Consider the following 16,600-nt stretch of genomic DNA (forward strand, 5'->3'; position numbering starts at 1 on the left):
TGGAGACCCGGGATCGAATCCCACATCGGGCTCCCAGTGCATGGAGCCTGCTTCTCCCTCTGCCTGTGTCTCTGCCTCTCTCTCTCTCTCTCTTTCTCTCTCTGTGACTATCATAAATAAAAAAATTAAAAAAAAAAAAGGATAGGTTATCTTTTGGTAGGTAGTGGCATTCAATCAGGTACCAAAATAATGTACATCAAATATCAAAATCTGTCCAATGTAGACTAGAAACTGAGGTGGGCCAACTATGGTCTGCAAATCAAACCCAGCCCACCTCCTGCTTTTATTTGATCCAAGAGCTAATGATGGTATTTACCTTAATAAACGGCTGAAAAATGTCAAGAGTATTTCATGACACGTAAGAATTATATGAAATTCATATTCAGTGTCCATCAATAAAGTTTTATTGTAACACAGCCAAGCTCATTCATTTACATAGTGTCTATGGCTGCTCCCATGCTACAAAGGCAGAGGTGAATAATTGTGACAGAGACCATCTGTGGCATTCTCATTGCTACACACTGCCATTCAACACACTCCAAATCTCAATGATGCACTTATAAGTCAACAGCATTTCAAGTGCCACACATTCTGTCACACAGACATTTTACTATTTTATTACTAATGCATATCAATTATGTAAAAAGAATAGTGAACTTTAAGTGTAGCACTTTTAAGGCACAGTGGAGTGGAATGTGGATTATTTGTTATACAATTATATGGCAAAGCATCGTGTTTGTTATGCAATGACACTGTAGCTGTGCGAAAAGAATACAATTTATTATGACATTACCAGACTGAGCTCTCATCACAATATCCCCAGCTCACAGGAAAGCAACAGTCAGAACAGTTAGAAAACTTACAACAGAGTATCTCATCACAGTAGAATTCTTTCACACACACACAAAATGAGAACAAGGGGCAACCAATCAGTTACTTCCCAAGGGTCTCACTGTTAGCCAAGCAGAGCTATTTACTGACGGTGAGTTAAGGTTAATTGTATTTGATCGCAGCAGCCAGAAATTATGTCCAGAGAAAACAAATTTGTTGAAGACTAACTTTTTAGCAAGGACAGGTGCTTGAAGACTCAAGGACACCAATAGTCAACTAAAAAGCAAGGCAAATGATTTCAAGGTACTCTCCTTAGCTTTTGATGAGCCAACAGACATTAGCAATACTGCCTAGTTTTTTGTTTACTAGAGAAGTCAATGCAGAGCTTGAAGTGACTCAGGAATTAACCTTCAGGAAAAGCATCTGTAGAGCAACTATATTAAAGTATATTTTTAAGGAACATGAGAAAACACCAATTCAGTGTGAAATGAAGTGGAATATACCAAGATGTGTTAGAATAGATGGTGGTAAGAATGTGTGGAGCAGAAAAAGTTACACTGGACAAATTTACAAAGCTTGTCAAAATGTAGGATGTCTAAAGTCAATGTTTATACTTTATGTGACTCCTCAGCAGGTATTTTTTGGAATATACTGAATCGGTCAGGTTATTGAGTAAGTAGTCAATGGTGCATTCCATTCACCTTGTGGTCTTAGCCATCATCACTTCCATATCAGAAATAGAAGAGGATCCTGGCTTGCCCAACCATACAAGTCTGATGGCAGTGGTAAAGTTTGACTGCAATTTTTTCAGCTCAGGACTGAGGCTGCAAATTTGCTGAATGAGAACCACCTCTGCCTATTATAGATGAACACTGAATTTTGCTTGTGCTGCAGATTTGATCGTGTTTCTTAATAAGTTCAACTTAAAATTATAAGCCAGAACAGCACTTATATGTGAAACTTACACTGCTGCAAAGTCAATATGGTAACAACTAATATTTAAATACAAGTAATGTCAAGCTGCTTTATACAACTTCCGACACAGTCAAGTTCAAATGGAACAAGAGTTCCACTCCCATACAAATTTGCAGTGGATCTGTTTTCCAGAGTCAACTACAGTTCCAGCTGGACTTTTGGATCTCAATGCAAGTTCAAAGGATATTTCCATATTCAAAATTCATTTAACTGTACAAGCGAGGAGCATTTAATTAGTCTTCAATTGGAAGTGATTATACCTGCAAAGGAATGATATACCAAAAGGCAAATATCAAGAGTGAATCCAATAGAATTATTTAAGTACCTTCCAAATGATAAATATGTTCAATTAAAACTATGCACGTTGAGGACTGATAACAGTATTCGGTAATACCTATCTGCGGGAGGGCATTTCCAAAGATGAAATATGTAGAGTCACATTACAAATCAGTATAATAGATGAACACTTGCCATTGATTTCAAACCCTGATTAAATGAAATATTATCCCCTCAAAATAATTCATTTGTCATTAGTAGACTTGTATCTCAAAAAAAAATTGTACTAGGTGTTAATATATATTTTGGATTTCATTAATAAAAAATTAGTGATTTGTTTTCTTTCTAGTTACCCAAGTATTTTAGAGCCTCAGTTTTGTCTCTTGGCCCACAAAGTTTGCCAACCCTCAGGCTAGACTAGCGCAGGAGTATCTTTACATTTAAATGCAATTCCAATACTGTGAACATTCCTGTGAACAAATGCTCTTTCTAGCGAACACATTTTTATATCCCAGCAATACTACCTGGTAATACATAGTCCTTTCCTTGGTTATGATCCCTGTATTTTTTTTAGGTAAATATCCTAAGAAAATAACATGTGGGTCTCTATAAGACTTAGGCAGAGGAAACTAGTTATCCTGAATGTCAGCAAAACTTTGTAATTCCACTTACTTGTACTCTTGCAGAAAAATCAGCTTTTTACTCTACTGATCCAGCTCTATCACAAATACTTTAAATGCTAGACAAAAACAAAAAGCACACCAAATAAGGTATTTAGGACTTCCATTTTTACCTGAGTCAAATGTACTCACACTTACTATATAGGATTTCTAGTAACATATTCAGATTAATAAAAGTCCAATAATAATATTTTTGAACTTAAAATAATTAGGTTTGCCTTTTGGATCTTTTGTTTTTCTCATCAAGATGGTGGCTGCTTATGGATTTTGCCTCTGCAGGATCCATTCACTCTGTTTTCTGATAATAAGGTCTGTACTTCCTCTTGGTTAACACCCTTTGCACCTCCTTTCTCAGTCCAATGTGTCCTCTGAAAGTGGGAAAAGAGCATTCCCTTGGCCACAGTAATCGGCTCAGGGATGGGCTTGTGAACCCATGAAGCAATAAATGTCAATCTTAGGATTTTGTTACGATTGCTGAGAGAAATTGCTCTTTGTTTCGGCTGAGATTACGAAGATGGTAGAAGTCTGAAGCTCCTGGGTGGCCACTTCACTATCACACAGGAGGTGTCCCTGGCAATGAAAACAGCACTGTAGAAAGCAAAACAGATATACAGAGAGAGACAGTGTAGAGTCATCTACACTAGGGTCAACCACATCTGAAGCCAGTCCTACCACTGGACTTTCCAGTTAGATGCGATAACGTGCACCCCTGTTTAAGCCACTTGGAATTCAGAGGGTGCTGGCTGATGCAGCTATGTTGTCATTTGGGCTGAATCTCCATGTTAAATCAGACTTTTCTAGATAGGGCCTTTGGACCATGATGTTTCATCTCCAGATCTTTCTACTGACTGACTGCTGGTGCTCAGTGTGTGCTGCTTTGCTTCATCTTACCTGGAGTATCTTTCAGTAGCACAGCACCATTAATACCATTTTGGAAAACTCCTTTGAAAGCACCTAGCACAAGGATAAGTTGTGAGATACTGTCACAGATATATGCCCTCCATCTGCAATAATAAAGTCATTCACTTAAAATTGGATTAATAACATTTCATTTCTGTGAACACCCCAGCATGACTTCATTTTTTAAAAGGAATAAAATGATTCTGTTTCTTTTCCTTGCTTTAACAGTGGCATGAGTTTTAATTAATTGCTCTATTAAATGCTTCAGGGAAGTGTAAGGCTTTTTCTTGAACTTCGATTAAAGAAATCTCAGATACTTCCTGGTGTGTACTCCTTACCATGGGGGCTCCAACAAAGCAAAATCCAAACAGAAACACAAAACATAAAAGCATACTCCTTGGGCTCTGCTTCTCACATAAACAAACCTAAGTGAACCAGATTTTTTAAATTCCTGCCTTACATTATTACAAGTAGCATCACTTTACCCATGATTAGAGGAAGGGGGGAAAGCAAGTTTAAAAAAACTACCTTTATTTTTTATTTCTTTTTCAGTTACATACTTTTAAACAGGGATGTGTTTCATTATTCAGACATTCAGGCAATGTTGATTTCATTAGTGTTGACAGAAAAGAAGCATAAAAATGCAAAACATTGTTGACTTAACCTGAACATACCTGCATTACCTATTATTGACCAGTTTGTGTTGCCAAAAGACTTATTCCTTGGCATTAAAATGGAGCACTTAAAAATATTGCTAAAAAGCAAATGTCTACACACTGGTCTTTGCAGCAAATAAGGGTATTTATACTTTTAAAATATTTTAAGTCCATAATTGGATTAATATACACACCTTCTTATGTATAAGGAGTTCAGATCATATAAACACTGTACAGTCCAAAAACCCTACTGAGAATAAAACTAAATAGGCTTATGATAAGAAATACAGATATCGCATGTATTTACAAATATCATAGACACACAAATTTGGTCAAATACTGTAAAGAAAGAAGTGGTTTCACATTATAATGGCCAAAACATCCATCCACCTTGCTCAAGGCAAACAAAAATAAAAACTCAGTTATGTAATTCCTGTCGTTTAAGATCATGACAGTATACAAACAGAATGGGAAACTGTTGACCAAATTATACAACAAATGTCTTCTAGGCTAAGTGTGGGCCTCTAAAATCTAGAACTTGAAAAGATCATTCAGACGATTCAGAGCAACAATGATAAACAATGTCTGATCTGCAGTATTCATATGGGAGCCTAATTTATCAAAAACAACACACTGAACTTTTGGCTAATAAGAAAAATAAATTACAAAGTACAATTAAATTCCTGTAAATGCAAAAATGAAGTCAAAAATGTAATTTATTTACTTTAAGTACACATTTTAAATGTTACCTTGAGACAATAAAAATAAATAAGCATGCCTGAAGGCATGTACTGAAAGACAAAGAAAGGGCTGTGTGGAAAGAGTAAGTAACCTTATAAATGAAAGGTGAATATGAGATTTGAAAAACATCATTCTCTTCCTAGCCAGTCTTTTTGTTGTAACTCTTCTTGAAAATTCTGACTAGTAGTAGAATGTGACCAAAGTACACCTGTGTCTTTATGGCTTAAAACAAAGCATACTGAAAAAATGGAATGGGTTTCCTTTTTTACAGAACTGTTACTTTGTTCATATGCAGGCACTTCAAAAGACTATGGAGGCAAAGCACCTGACCCATCCTTTCCAAAATAGTTTTCGATCATCAAAATTATACTAAATAGTAGGAAATTCCAGAGAACCAGCAAAGTTGAATACAAGAGACTAATGTGCACGGGGGCAGGGAGGTGGGGGAGGTGGGAGGTGGGCATTACAGTAACCCAGTGTTTATTACTGGGGGGTGGGGGTGAGGGGGTCCTTTATTTTATCAAAAAGCAAATAATTAATAAACAGACACCACTGCATGGCACATCCAAAATTTTCTGCTTAAGGGAGAATGTAATCATTCAGCAGTAGGTTTCAGTGGGATGTCCTCAGACTTCAACCTTATACATTGCAATGAGATTCACATTTATTTCTTCTCCTTAGTGTATTAAAAAAAAAAAAACTCCAACATATTTCATTTCTCAAAGTATTCATTTCTTGCTGTCTAACATACATTATCTGGAAGCATAAAGTTACATTATACAAATATTTTGTGGGTATTTTTTTGTTTGTTTATTTTTTTTTTAAAGCACTTTTGCCACTTCAGCAACACTGTACTTCACGTGGTGGTGCAACAAAAGCAGAGCTCCTATTTACCACACTAACTTGTGATTCATTTTACCACCGCCATCTGCCAAACCCATAGAGCTTTTTCCTCAGTACCTCTGGGCAGTGACTGTACCACGATTTCACAGAGAGAATGTTAATATGACTCATGAATAGCAGTACCATCAGTAATGCTGAAGTCAATGCAGATGTCACACAAAAAATCAACTTCTCATAAAATAACTTCTTTTATATATTTGGGCAACTGCGTCTTCTCTGTTGCATTATCCACTGGGGAGAAAAATCCTGCTTGATTCTGCTCTTATAGAAGTTATAAAAAAAAAAAACAGATTAGGCATATCTAACTGTTTGACACTGAAGATACTGTACTGCTTTCTACAACAGGAGGAGAGCTTCTGAAAAATGTCCTTAGGACTGCATCCATCAGTACCACCTCCTTGGTCCATTCCATTCATTGATGGGCAAAGCACTCATGTTTTGACAAAACTTTAAAGCTTCCATAAAAGTTAAATTAGAAAAAAATATGAATGTAAGACAACCACAAAATGAAGTATGAAAGTATGACATTTTGTTTCTAAGAGTGAGTCCTTGAAAATATATGTGGTCACTACAGAGATGATTTTAATCACAAGACAGCAGATGAACACGTAAGTAACTCCCCATGATCTGTCTGTGTCCAGAGTCATTTGTGACGCTGTATGGTTTTCCTTTTCCTTCGTTTGAAAAAACAGCAGCACCTGCAGATGGAGGGAAACACTTCTTGTATTATAAAGGTACTAAAGGGTCACAAAGTAAAGGCTGAGTTTAGCATATTAATGTAAATGGTCATAAAAAGCAATAAGCTAATGCAAGATACACAGTGAACATGCCCATGAAGCATATATATTAGTGAACCTATGGCAGAGTTATTACTGTTTCATCAACGTGCCTTTTAGGAATAGAGCCAGACTATGCAATGTTACAAGGAGACACTAAATTGAAAAGGCTTTGCACAAGACTGAGAAGCTATGGAATTCTGAATGCTCACTGACCCACCATATTTTATTTTGAATACTCATTAACCTCTGGCAATGAGTGGCATGCTTTTATAAAAGTCATCTTATGCATTCTCTCCCTTTATTCCTCATATCTGTATATGATTGTGAAAGCCACTGTTAGAAAAGTAATAATGATCCTAATACTGAGGATTTTATTTTCACCAAGAATCAGATTCCAAAAATCTCTTTTTAGAAAAAGCCCAGATAAACTCTTCAACAAACATTTTCTGCCACATTTACAAACTGGAAGAGAGAAAATACATTAACCAGCATAGTATTCTTTAATTCTCTAAGGGTTAACATGTCAAACTTACCCTAAGTTAATTAAGTAAAAACCATGCTTAACATTTAAAATAGCATAATCAAGGTGATTCAGTTTTGTAGTCTATGAGGGAAGAGCATATTGAGTTTCATTTCCAAGTAAAAAAATCTAGAGATGATCACTCAGAGACCTGGTTTTTTCCATAGTAAGTTTTCCTAGCCATGAGGAGACATAGCACAGGTTAACACGTGAAAAGCAATGCTAAGGCTGATACAAACTCATAGTTAGAAGAGAATCATTGAGTAAAAACTAACAAAAAAAGAAATACACGCATGCACATAAATATTCTAAAAGTCTGACATTCCCTCAAATAAAGATCTGGCTCTTTTCCCCTTCCACACTTAAAGGAAAATCCATCTATTAGAATATCAAGAAGACAGGTGACACAGAGGTTCTCCCCGCCACCCCCCCTCCCCCGCCCCCACTGAAGTCTAGGGTGTGTGCATATGTAAATATCTAAATCCTGTTTTGTAATTAAATTTAAATTGAGTCACACAGTGGTTCAATCAACAAAATACTGCCAATTCAAAGCTCATATAGAATGAGACCTTATAAAGATGTTCCTCTAATTCTTACCAGCCCACCTGCATAAAAGGATAGTAAATGAATAAATTTCAAGCTAAGCAAAATGAAGACCACCTAGCTTGAAGCGTGCTATTCAGCAAAAGACTGTGGAAGATGAAGTATTTGCTAGATATCTTGTATATCTTTCTGTGAAAGAAATGTAAACAGAAACCCATACTGTTCAGCTAAATTATACAATCTCTCCACCCACATTATTGTTAGTCAAAAATAATTTCAGACCATTTACTGTTATTTATGCCCTATGAAATCACTATGGGGCATTTGGCATAAAACCAAAATACATGATTGGATTTTTTTTAACTTCATTCAAATAGCACACGATTAGACCATGGAGTATGAATAATTTAAACCTGTATATGTCAGCTGGTACAGACTCAACTGGAAATAATGTGCAGTTATGAATCTTTATGAATTTTACTCTTACTGAGGTGACCACCAGAGAAACCAGAAAGAAATTACCCAAAGGCCTCGAAAAGAGCTACCTCGGAAAAAGAGATTTTTCCTGGATTTATAAAAATAAGTGAACTTTATTTGTAACTGTCAGCTATCTAAATACTTTCTCAACTCTGTTATATAAATTTTCTAAGATAACACAATGAAACAAAAGATTATTTAACTCAGATTCTAGGAGATGATAACCATTATTTTAAAAAAACTTTCAGTAAAAGACTTAGGAAAGTTCATATTGTAAAAAAAAAGTTCATATTGTAAAAAAAATTTTTTAATTGGTATTTAGAAGAAACAGATCAAATATTTAGAATATCAAGAATATGATCACACAAATACATTTCAATGGAAATGTATTATTCAATAGCATTCTATTAATAATGTTCACTGTTCCCAAATACTGTCATTTGTCTTTTCAAACTACAAGTTTTAAAAATTCTTCTGATGAAAAGTATTTTAGTGTTTATTAAAAAAGATTTCCATAAAAGCGTTTTGGAACAGAGAATTTAATGTAATTCATGTTTTTGATCAACAAGTTCCAGATTTTCCACACTTGTATTAGCAATTCACCTTGTCTGACTTATTCTTCTAGTACCATCAATTTGCCTTCCAACTTAAGACAGCCAAGTCCTTCCTATTTCTAAGGTCCTCTTCCCTTTAACTATGTATTATTTAACACAGAAAACCAGCCCAAGCATTTACTTGAGACTAAATAAAATTTTCAAATAAATCATAACCATATAGACCTTTTAAACTGAAACTCAATCTAAAAAAAAGATCTATTTGTTAGAAATAAATTTCTCCAAATAGAGTAAGTACATACACCCTTGAAATGGATTTGCCCTGGAAGACAACATGCTATTAAACTGACTACCACCAGGGGGCAGCATTACTTTATTCACTAGGAATGTATCTAAATAAAGAGGAGATGCTCTCAAAATAGAAGATAGTTATAAAAGAAGAGAATGATATTCAACTTGTGGCTAGTTTCTTAAAACATACCAAAGACTGATTTACAGTCTTTGTGATTAAGAAATTAGGTCTCATATCAGTTGCCTTCTATCTAAAACTGCTGCTCCCACACGGCCACTCTGACATGGCCATTTTACTCCTCTCCGTCCTCAGCACTAATCTGAATTTATGTTATTTACTTACTGACTATCTGCCTCCACATAGAATGCAAGCCCACAGATACATCCCACAGTTGGTACTCATGTAATATGTACTGAATAAGTGAATGACTTGCCCTATAAATGCCAGTCATGGACTAAGAACCTAGTGAAAATTCTACGGCATGTTCTAAAACTAGAGTCCTTACCCCTGGCCCACAAGCCCTAGTGAAATCTCACAAACTGCAGATTTTAGCACCTGTGGAAGCTTTCCTGGAGAAAAGTTGTTTACACAGGATTCTTAGGAGTCTAAACCCAAGATGCACTGCTCTGCCTACACACCTAGCCAGGCCTCCCCTCCAGCTGCTCCATTTCCAAGGGGTCCTCATCCCAGAAGCTATGAGGTGAGCACTGGAGATACTGAGCGTCCACTGTGCCATCAACTTACATGAATGCAGGTAAATGTGTAAAAAGAAACAATGTAATTTTAACACTAGGGGCAAGTCAAAGGGGAAAAAAGTTATTAGTAACAGTAATTGCAAATGATAGCCAATAGTGCAGAAATTAGCACTGCCGAAGTTCCCGCAGGTGAGGTGAGCAAGTTACTTTGATCACTACATTTCACTACCTGGTCTTAGAAAATTATCCACATCTTTAAAATGTTTAAGCACATTTTTCTCCATGCTGCTCAGTGGCAACATTTTCTCCTACATTAGTCCTCACCTCATTTGAAGCCTCTTCAGATCTAGACTACTGACAGCCCTGGGGAAACAGATTAAGCTTACAGGACATTTAAATCATGTTCTTGTCAATGTTCCTCCTCCTCTTGGCTCTTTTGTGATTATGCCTCTATGGCTCCAGTACACCAATATGCTCTCACAAGGCAGATGCACACTCCTGACGTATTTCCGCAGCTAGCCTAAAAGCCCTGGAGCCACAGCTCTATTCTTATTTAAATTCTTTGGAAATAAATGCTAAATCATGTTTCTGATGAACTTGAGGAGTGGCACCATAAATACTGTTTAGGCAGTCAACAGGAAATCATAACGGATCAAAGTCCTCAATACGTAGAAAACATACACGAGAAGGGATGAGGCTTTGCTGGTGATACTGCACCATTTCTCCTTCATTTGTCGCCTTTTCCTGCCTTGAGGATCTGACTGTCTTCCTGGATGCATGGCACAGACTTCCTTCTCACACAGCTACCTGAAACTGCCACATGAATCTCTGTCTGCATCTGAAGCTCCTGTCTATCCTTTCTGCAATGACTCACTGGCTCCACCATCAGGTGACAGACTGTTGGGTACCTGCCTGGCCAGACCTATCTATGTAGGACCCCAGAGCCTGGCCTCTCCTTATCTGCAGAGTATACAGAAAACAGCTTTTTAGATATCTGTATTTAATTCTCTGACAAAGGATTTTGCATCCTTCAAATCTATACAAGAAATGTAACTTAAGATTTCTGAATCCCTTGGTGTAAAACATGAAGAGCTGATCAGGTAAGCAAAAAAAGTTTAGATAGAAGCCCGAGAACTTATTAAACTCAACACCAAAGAAACAAACAATCCAATCATGAAATGGGCAAAAAACATGAACAGAAATCTCACAGAGGAAGACATGGACATGGCCAACATGCACATGAGAAAATGCTCTGCATCACTTGCCATCAGGGAACTACAAATCAAAACCACAATGAGATACCACCTCACACCAGTGAGAATGGGGAAAATTAACAAGGCAGGAAACAACAAATGTTGGAGAGGATGAGGAGAAAAGGGAACCCTCTTACACTGTTGGTGGGAATGTGAACTGGTGCAGCCACTCTGGAAAACTGTGTGGAGGTTCCTCAAAGAGTTAAAAATAGACCTGCCCTATGACCCAGCAATTGCACTGTTGGGGATTTACCCCAAAGATTCAGATGCAATTGTACTGTTGGGGATTTACCCCAAAGATTCAGATGCAATGAACACCTGCACCCCGATGTTTCTAGCAGCAATGGCCACAATAGCCAAACTGTGGAAGGAGCCTCGGTGTCCATCGAAAGATGAATGGATAAAGAAGCTGTGGTTTATGTATACAATGGAATATTACTCAGCAATTAGAAACGACAAATACCCACCATTTGCTTCAACGTGGATGGAACTGGAGGGTATTATGCTGAGTGAAATAAGTCAGTCGGAGAAGGACAAACAGTGTATGTTCTCATTCATTTGGGGAATATAAATAATAGTGAAAGGGAATATAAAGGAAGGGAAAAGAAATGTTGGGAAATATCAGGAAGGGAGACAGAACATAAAGACTCCTAACTCGGGGAAACGAACTAGGGGTGGTGGAAGGGGGGAGGAGGGCGGGTGTTGGAGGGGAATGGGTGACGGGCACTGAGGTGGACACTTGACGGGATGAGCACTGGGTGTTATTCTGTATGTTGGTAAATTGAACACCAATAAAAATTAATTAAAAAAAAAAAAAAGATAGAAGCCCAAGGCCATCGACATAACTAACTAACTGGGAACCTGCAGATCCATCCTTATCTTTAATTTCTTCCTCTCCATCCACATGCAATTAGTCTCTCAAGTCCAAATGACTTTCAAAGTTGTCCCATCCTCTCATGCTGGCTTACTTCCGAACTTCTTGTCTCTGCCACTGCTAAGAGCCTCTTAACAGACGTCCAGGCTAAGTGTCCTCCTTCCTCTCTGCAATGTGCCATCCAAACCGGCCCTCGCACAGAGATGGCCTTGCCTTCTGCCTTTTACATTTCACCAATGGTTCTCCTTGGTCTAAGGCATTAGGTCCACACAGTTCTTACAGTTTGGTTCCAATCTATTTCCACTCTTCCCTTAGTCTCATCTTACATCAAGCTGCCTCTCGAGGGAGAGAGGGAGAAGGATGGATTGATTTTATGTAATCTAAGGAACCCCAGGAATAGACATAAGCCTCAAAAGTGCTGCCAAACTAATTTGTGTAAGGCTCAATATGATTATACCATTTCTTGGCTTAAAATCCACAGCATGCTTTCTGTGTTGAGAACGGATCATGCCCCCCCCCCCCAACCTGGCTAGTAAGGCGCTTTGAGATTAGCCACTCAGATCATCTCAGCTCCTGCTGGGATGCATTTGTGCTTACTATACATGAATGGGTTACTCCTTGGACTTGCCCCATTCTTTCCTTGCTCCACATGCTGCTCAGCGACTTCTGACTCCTGCACTCAACCCTTTGCCAAACCTACTCATCTTCCAGAAAAAAAAGTAAATGTGCCCTTACCCATGAAGATGCTTCTGGTCTTCCAGCTGGAAGAGCACATGCCAGTCTCTTAAATCTGGTAACACTGTATCCTAGAAGCTAATCCTGTAATACCTAGTATTAGACCAGTAATTCTCAGTCGTGGTTGCTCCTTAGAATCAGCTTACAAGCTTTTTAAAAATACTGTCAACCAGGGGCATCTGGGTGACTCACTCAGTTAAGCATCTGCCTTCAGCTCAGGTCATGATCCCAGGGCCTGGGATCGAGTCCCACATTAGGCTCCCTGCTCAGCTGGGAGTCTGCTTCTTCTCTCCCTCTGCCCTTACTCCCCACTTGTGTTCTGTCTCTCTAATAAATAAAGTCTTTACAAAAAAATACTGTCAACCAGATCCTCATCACAGAAGAATTCAAAAACTCTGATAGTGTAACCTAAGCATTCACATAGTTCTGAAACTCCCCAGATGTTTGTGATTTGAAGCAAGGACTGAGGACAACTAGGTGAAAATTACTGGTGTATTTCCTACCTTTTCTAAGGGAACATAAGGGCCTTGACTTATCTTTGTAATCACCATGTTAGCAAACACACAGTAAATGTTGGAAAAGGGATAGAAATAATAAGAGAAATAATGGTGAAAAAAGATAATTACATACTCCTTAAAAACTCAGTAACTAAACCAAAGGAAGCTTTGGTTTTCCAAAATTCCTGGAAGGAATGATGAGGGTGCTATCACTTTATCACCTGTCTTGAAAAAAAAATTCTCAGCCACAGTGAAGAAGGCAACATCTCATTACTAATGAATAAGCCATTATATGCAGGGCAACAGAATATTTTCCATCATCACTTGGAAATCATATATGGAACCCTATAATGTACTGTTCTAGGAACCCTGAGCCTCTAAAATGCCCAACTTACATTATAATTAATGGGGTGGGGTGAAAGGGGCCTCCGCCAATCACAGTTAAGAAGAGAGGGAGGTGGAAATTTGAAAAGTAATTCTCAGCAGGTTCCTACCAACCTATAAAATGGTGGGAAAACAGAAGCATAAGATGCAATTTAGGAAAAAAACACATTCACAGTCCCTCACCACAGACTAAGAAGGTATGAGGAATGCAAAAACAAACTCACAAGAATGTGAGAGTCACTTGATTAAAGAGAAATCAAATGTGACAGGTTGCAAGTTTTTAACCAGTGAGGAGGCAGGGAAGTTCGGAGGATTTCTGTAATCCATCTGGACTCAAGCTTTAACGAAATTATGGGTTGCTCTCCATTTTTAAAAAATAACAGCTCTATTAAAATGTAATTCCAATTATTATCAAATTAACACTTATAAAGTATACAATTCAGGAGTTTTTAATATATTCAAAGAGTTCTGCATCTATCACCACTATCAAACTTGAAACCATTTCCATTGCCCCCAAAAGAAATGACATAATCTAACCTACTAGCAACCCCTCCCACCCTCCTTTCCCTGCCCTAGGCAATCACTGCATTTTTCTTTCTATATTGGCCTATTCTGGACATTGCACATAATCAAAATCATAGAACATGTGGCCTTTTGTGCCTGGCTTCCTTCACTTAGCTTCATCAGATTTTCTATTTCATTATTTTACACTGTCAACTAATACTCCACTGTACAGATACACCACATTATTTAGTCCTAATTATTTAGTAATAACTCACTGAGGCATAGTGCGTTGGGCACTGTGGATCTGAAGATAAGAGAGGCCTGGCTTTCAAGAAATTGAAGAAGTTTCACAGAGAGAGAGCTAACAAGAACAACATACCAGCAGCAGACATAAGGAACCCAGGGAATACAGTGTTCAGAAGGGAAAACGAAGCAGGGCAAGATGGGCAGGGGTCGAACTATGAGAGGTATAAAGGGCCTTGGGCCCTGCCAAGGAACGTGGACTCAAGGCTACAGGCCATGGACGACCTTTCCTTCGAGGCCTTTCCCAACACACTTGCTTTTTTCTCATCTTCCAACACGTACGGATAGAAACCCAAACCCACAACATATATACACCCACACTCATCCCAACTAAAGAAGCTTCTATGAAGCTACCTCCACAAGGCATTCCCTGACCACCCTGTCCGTAAGTAACCTTGTTCCCATAAGCTCTCACAGGTTATTTTATACCTTTTAACGGTAGTTATCAGATACAAATTATTACTATGTGCTAAAACACCACAATCTGCCTTGCTAGGGTGTCATCTACTTAAGGGCAAGGACAGGTTCAGATTATTTCTAAAATCCAAATGTACAACTGATGACTGAATAAATGGGAAAAGGGAATCGATCTGGCTAAAACGCAGGTGTCTCAGATGAAGTGGACAGTGAACAGCCAGTCTCAGTGAAGAGTGTGGGCGTACAAGTAAAAACAGGAGACATGGCTGAGGAGAACAACAATGGGAGAGGTCACTGGCAGCTGGAAGCGGAAATATAAAGAGGGTAGGGATAGCTACTGAACACTGCCATCGGCAAGACAAAAAAACAGTGCATTATCATAGTTAATATCCTCAACGATCTATGAAGCAGATAATATGTGCCTCATTTTATAGAGAAAGAAACAAGCATGAGATGAGCAGGTAATTCTAAGTGGCAGGAGCAGGATTCTACGACCCATGTTCAACTGTACAGGATATGCGTCTTCCAATCTGCCACACCACTTCTGTAACTCCACTTGGAAGTATATCAGCAAACATCAACTGCTGTTTTTGTTCTTGATGTAAAAATGCATAAGTACGTAGCTGATTAATTATATCTTCAAATCCACTAAGTCACACTGGCAATAAATTCCATAGTCAAAAGTGATAAAAATAGAAACTTGATTACTGATCTTTAAAAAGAAATATCCACAACTAAAATCTCCTTATCTTGCAACCAGCAAATAAGAATTATTTGGGAATTTATGTAAAGTTCCTTTTGGATAGGAGTAGAATGTTCCAAAATTTATTAATCTAAGCAACTTTCTTTATTCACTCCCAGGCTCACTCAAGATTTGTCCTGAAACTGAGAGGAACATATTAAATGTGGCATTAAAGTACAGGCAAATATAGGAGAAGAGTTTAAATTCAACATAACTTGACAATAGGAATTTTTTTTCATAACATCTGCAATTAGCAAGAACTATTTATTTTATTTTTTTTAATTTTTATTTATTTATGATAGTCACACAGAGAGAGAGAGAGGCAGAGGCACAGGCGGAGGGAGAAGCAGGCTCCACGCACCGGGAGCCCGATGTGGGATTCGATCCTGGGTCTCCAGGATCGCGCCCTGGGCCAAACGCAGGCGCCAAACCGCTGCGCCACCCAGGGATCCCAGCAAGAACTATTTAGATGATGACTTCCATAACACTGTCTCACTATAGTTAATCATAAATTTATTAGTGTATCCCATGTGTATTCAATGGCAATACAATTAGTAAGTGAAACACTCTTAGTGATACTATTGGGGTGGAAGTGAAGGATATGCTATGTGTACTTAATAATTACCAAGAGGAAAAAAGCTTGAAACTCAAAATCCTCCCTTTCCATTTAAAATAGCAAATAAAGCCTCTGTGTTACAAAACAAATGCACAAGCACAAGCAGAGTGGATGTTATTGACTGCTCAATTAAAAGTGCCCCCAAATCGATGTCACTTGAAGCAAAAAAAAAAAAAAAGAATATGTTGCAGCAGGCAAAAGAGCTCCTCAAACAATTATTTCTTGCTTTTTAGACCTAATGTAAATGACACCAAATATTTTTGAACTTTGACCAATTGTAATTTCTATGTTCAAAGATATGTTTTTTAAAAATGCGAAATGATGCTAATCTTTGAAATTACAGTCCAGGGAGCTATTTCTGCCTGCCTACACTTGAAAACTCACCACATGTTCAACACTTTCTGGCAGCTATACACACACACACAAAAAAAAAAAAAAAAAAACAAGGAAAAA

General features: G+C 37.9%; 1 protein-coding gene across 12 annotated transcripts in view; it reads right to left on the reverse strand.

Moving 5' to 3' along the window:
- Positions 1-381: 381 nt before the first annotated feature.
- The window catches only part of CSNK1G3 (casein kinase 1 gamma 3), a 113,776-nt gene continuing 97,557 nt past the window's right edge, over positions 382-16,600 (reverse strand). For 8 of the 12 annotated variants that reach the window (XM_041761537.1, XM_041761538.1, XM_041761545.1 and 5 more), the window contains 2 exons: positions 16,532-16,555; positions 382-6,660 (listed from right to left, as the gene is read on the reverse strand). In XM_041761537.1, the coding sequence (XP_041617471.1) occupies positions 6,606-6,660; positions 16,532-16,555 (79 nt within the window). In that variant the 3' untranslated portion in view covers positions 382-6,605. The remainder of the gene's footprint in view (positions 6,661-16,531; positions 16,556-16,600) is intronic. The other 4 variants (XM_041761546.1, XM_041761543.1, XM_041761542.1 and 1 more) reach the window with 2 other exon arrangements.

This window comes from Vulpes lagopus, chromosome 7 (assembly GCF_018345385.1).
Source record: "Vulpes lagopus strain Blue_001 chromosome 7, ASM1834538v1, whole genome shotgun sequence".
NCBI classification, from domain to species: Eukaryota; Metazoa; Chordata; class Mammalia; order Carnivora; family Canidae; genus Vulpes; species Vulpes lagopus.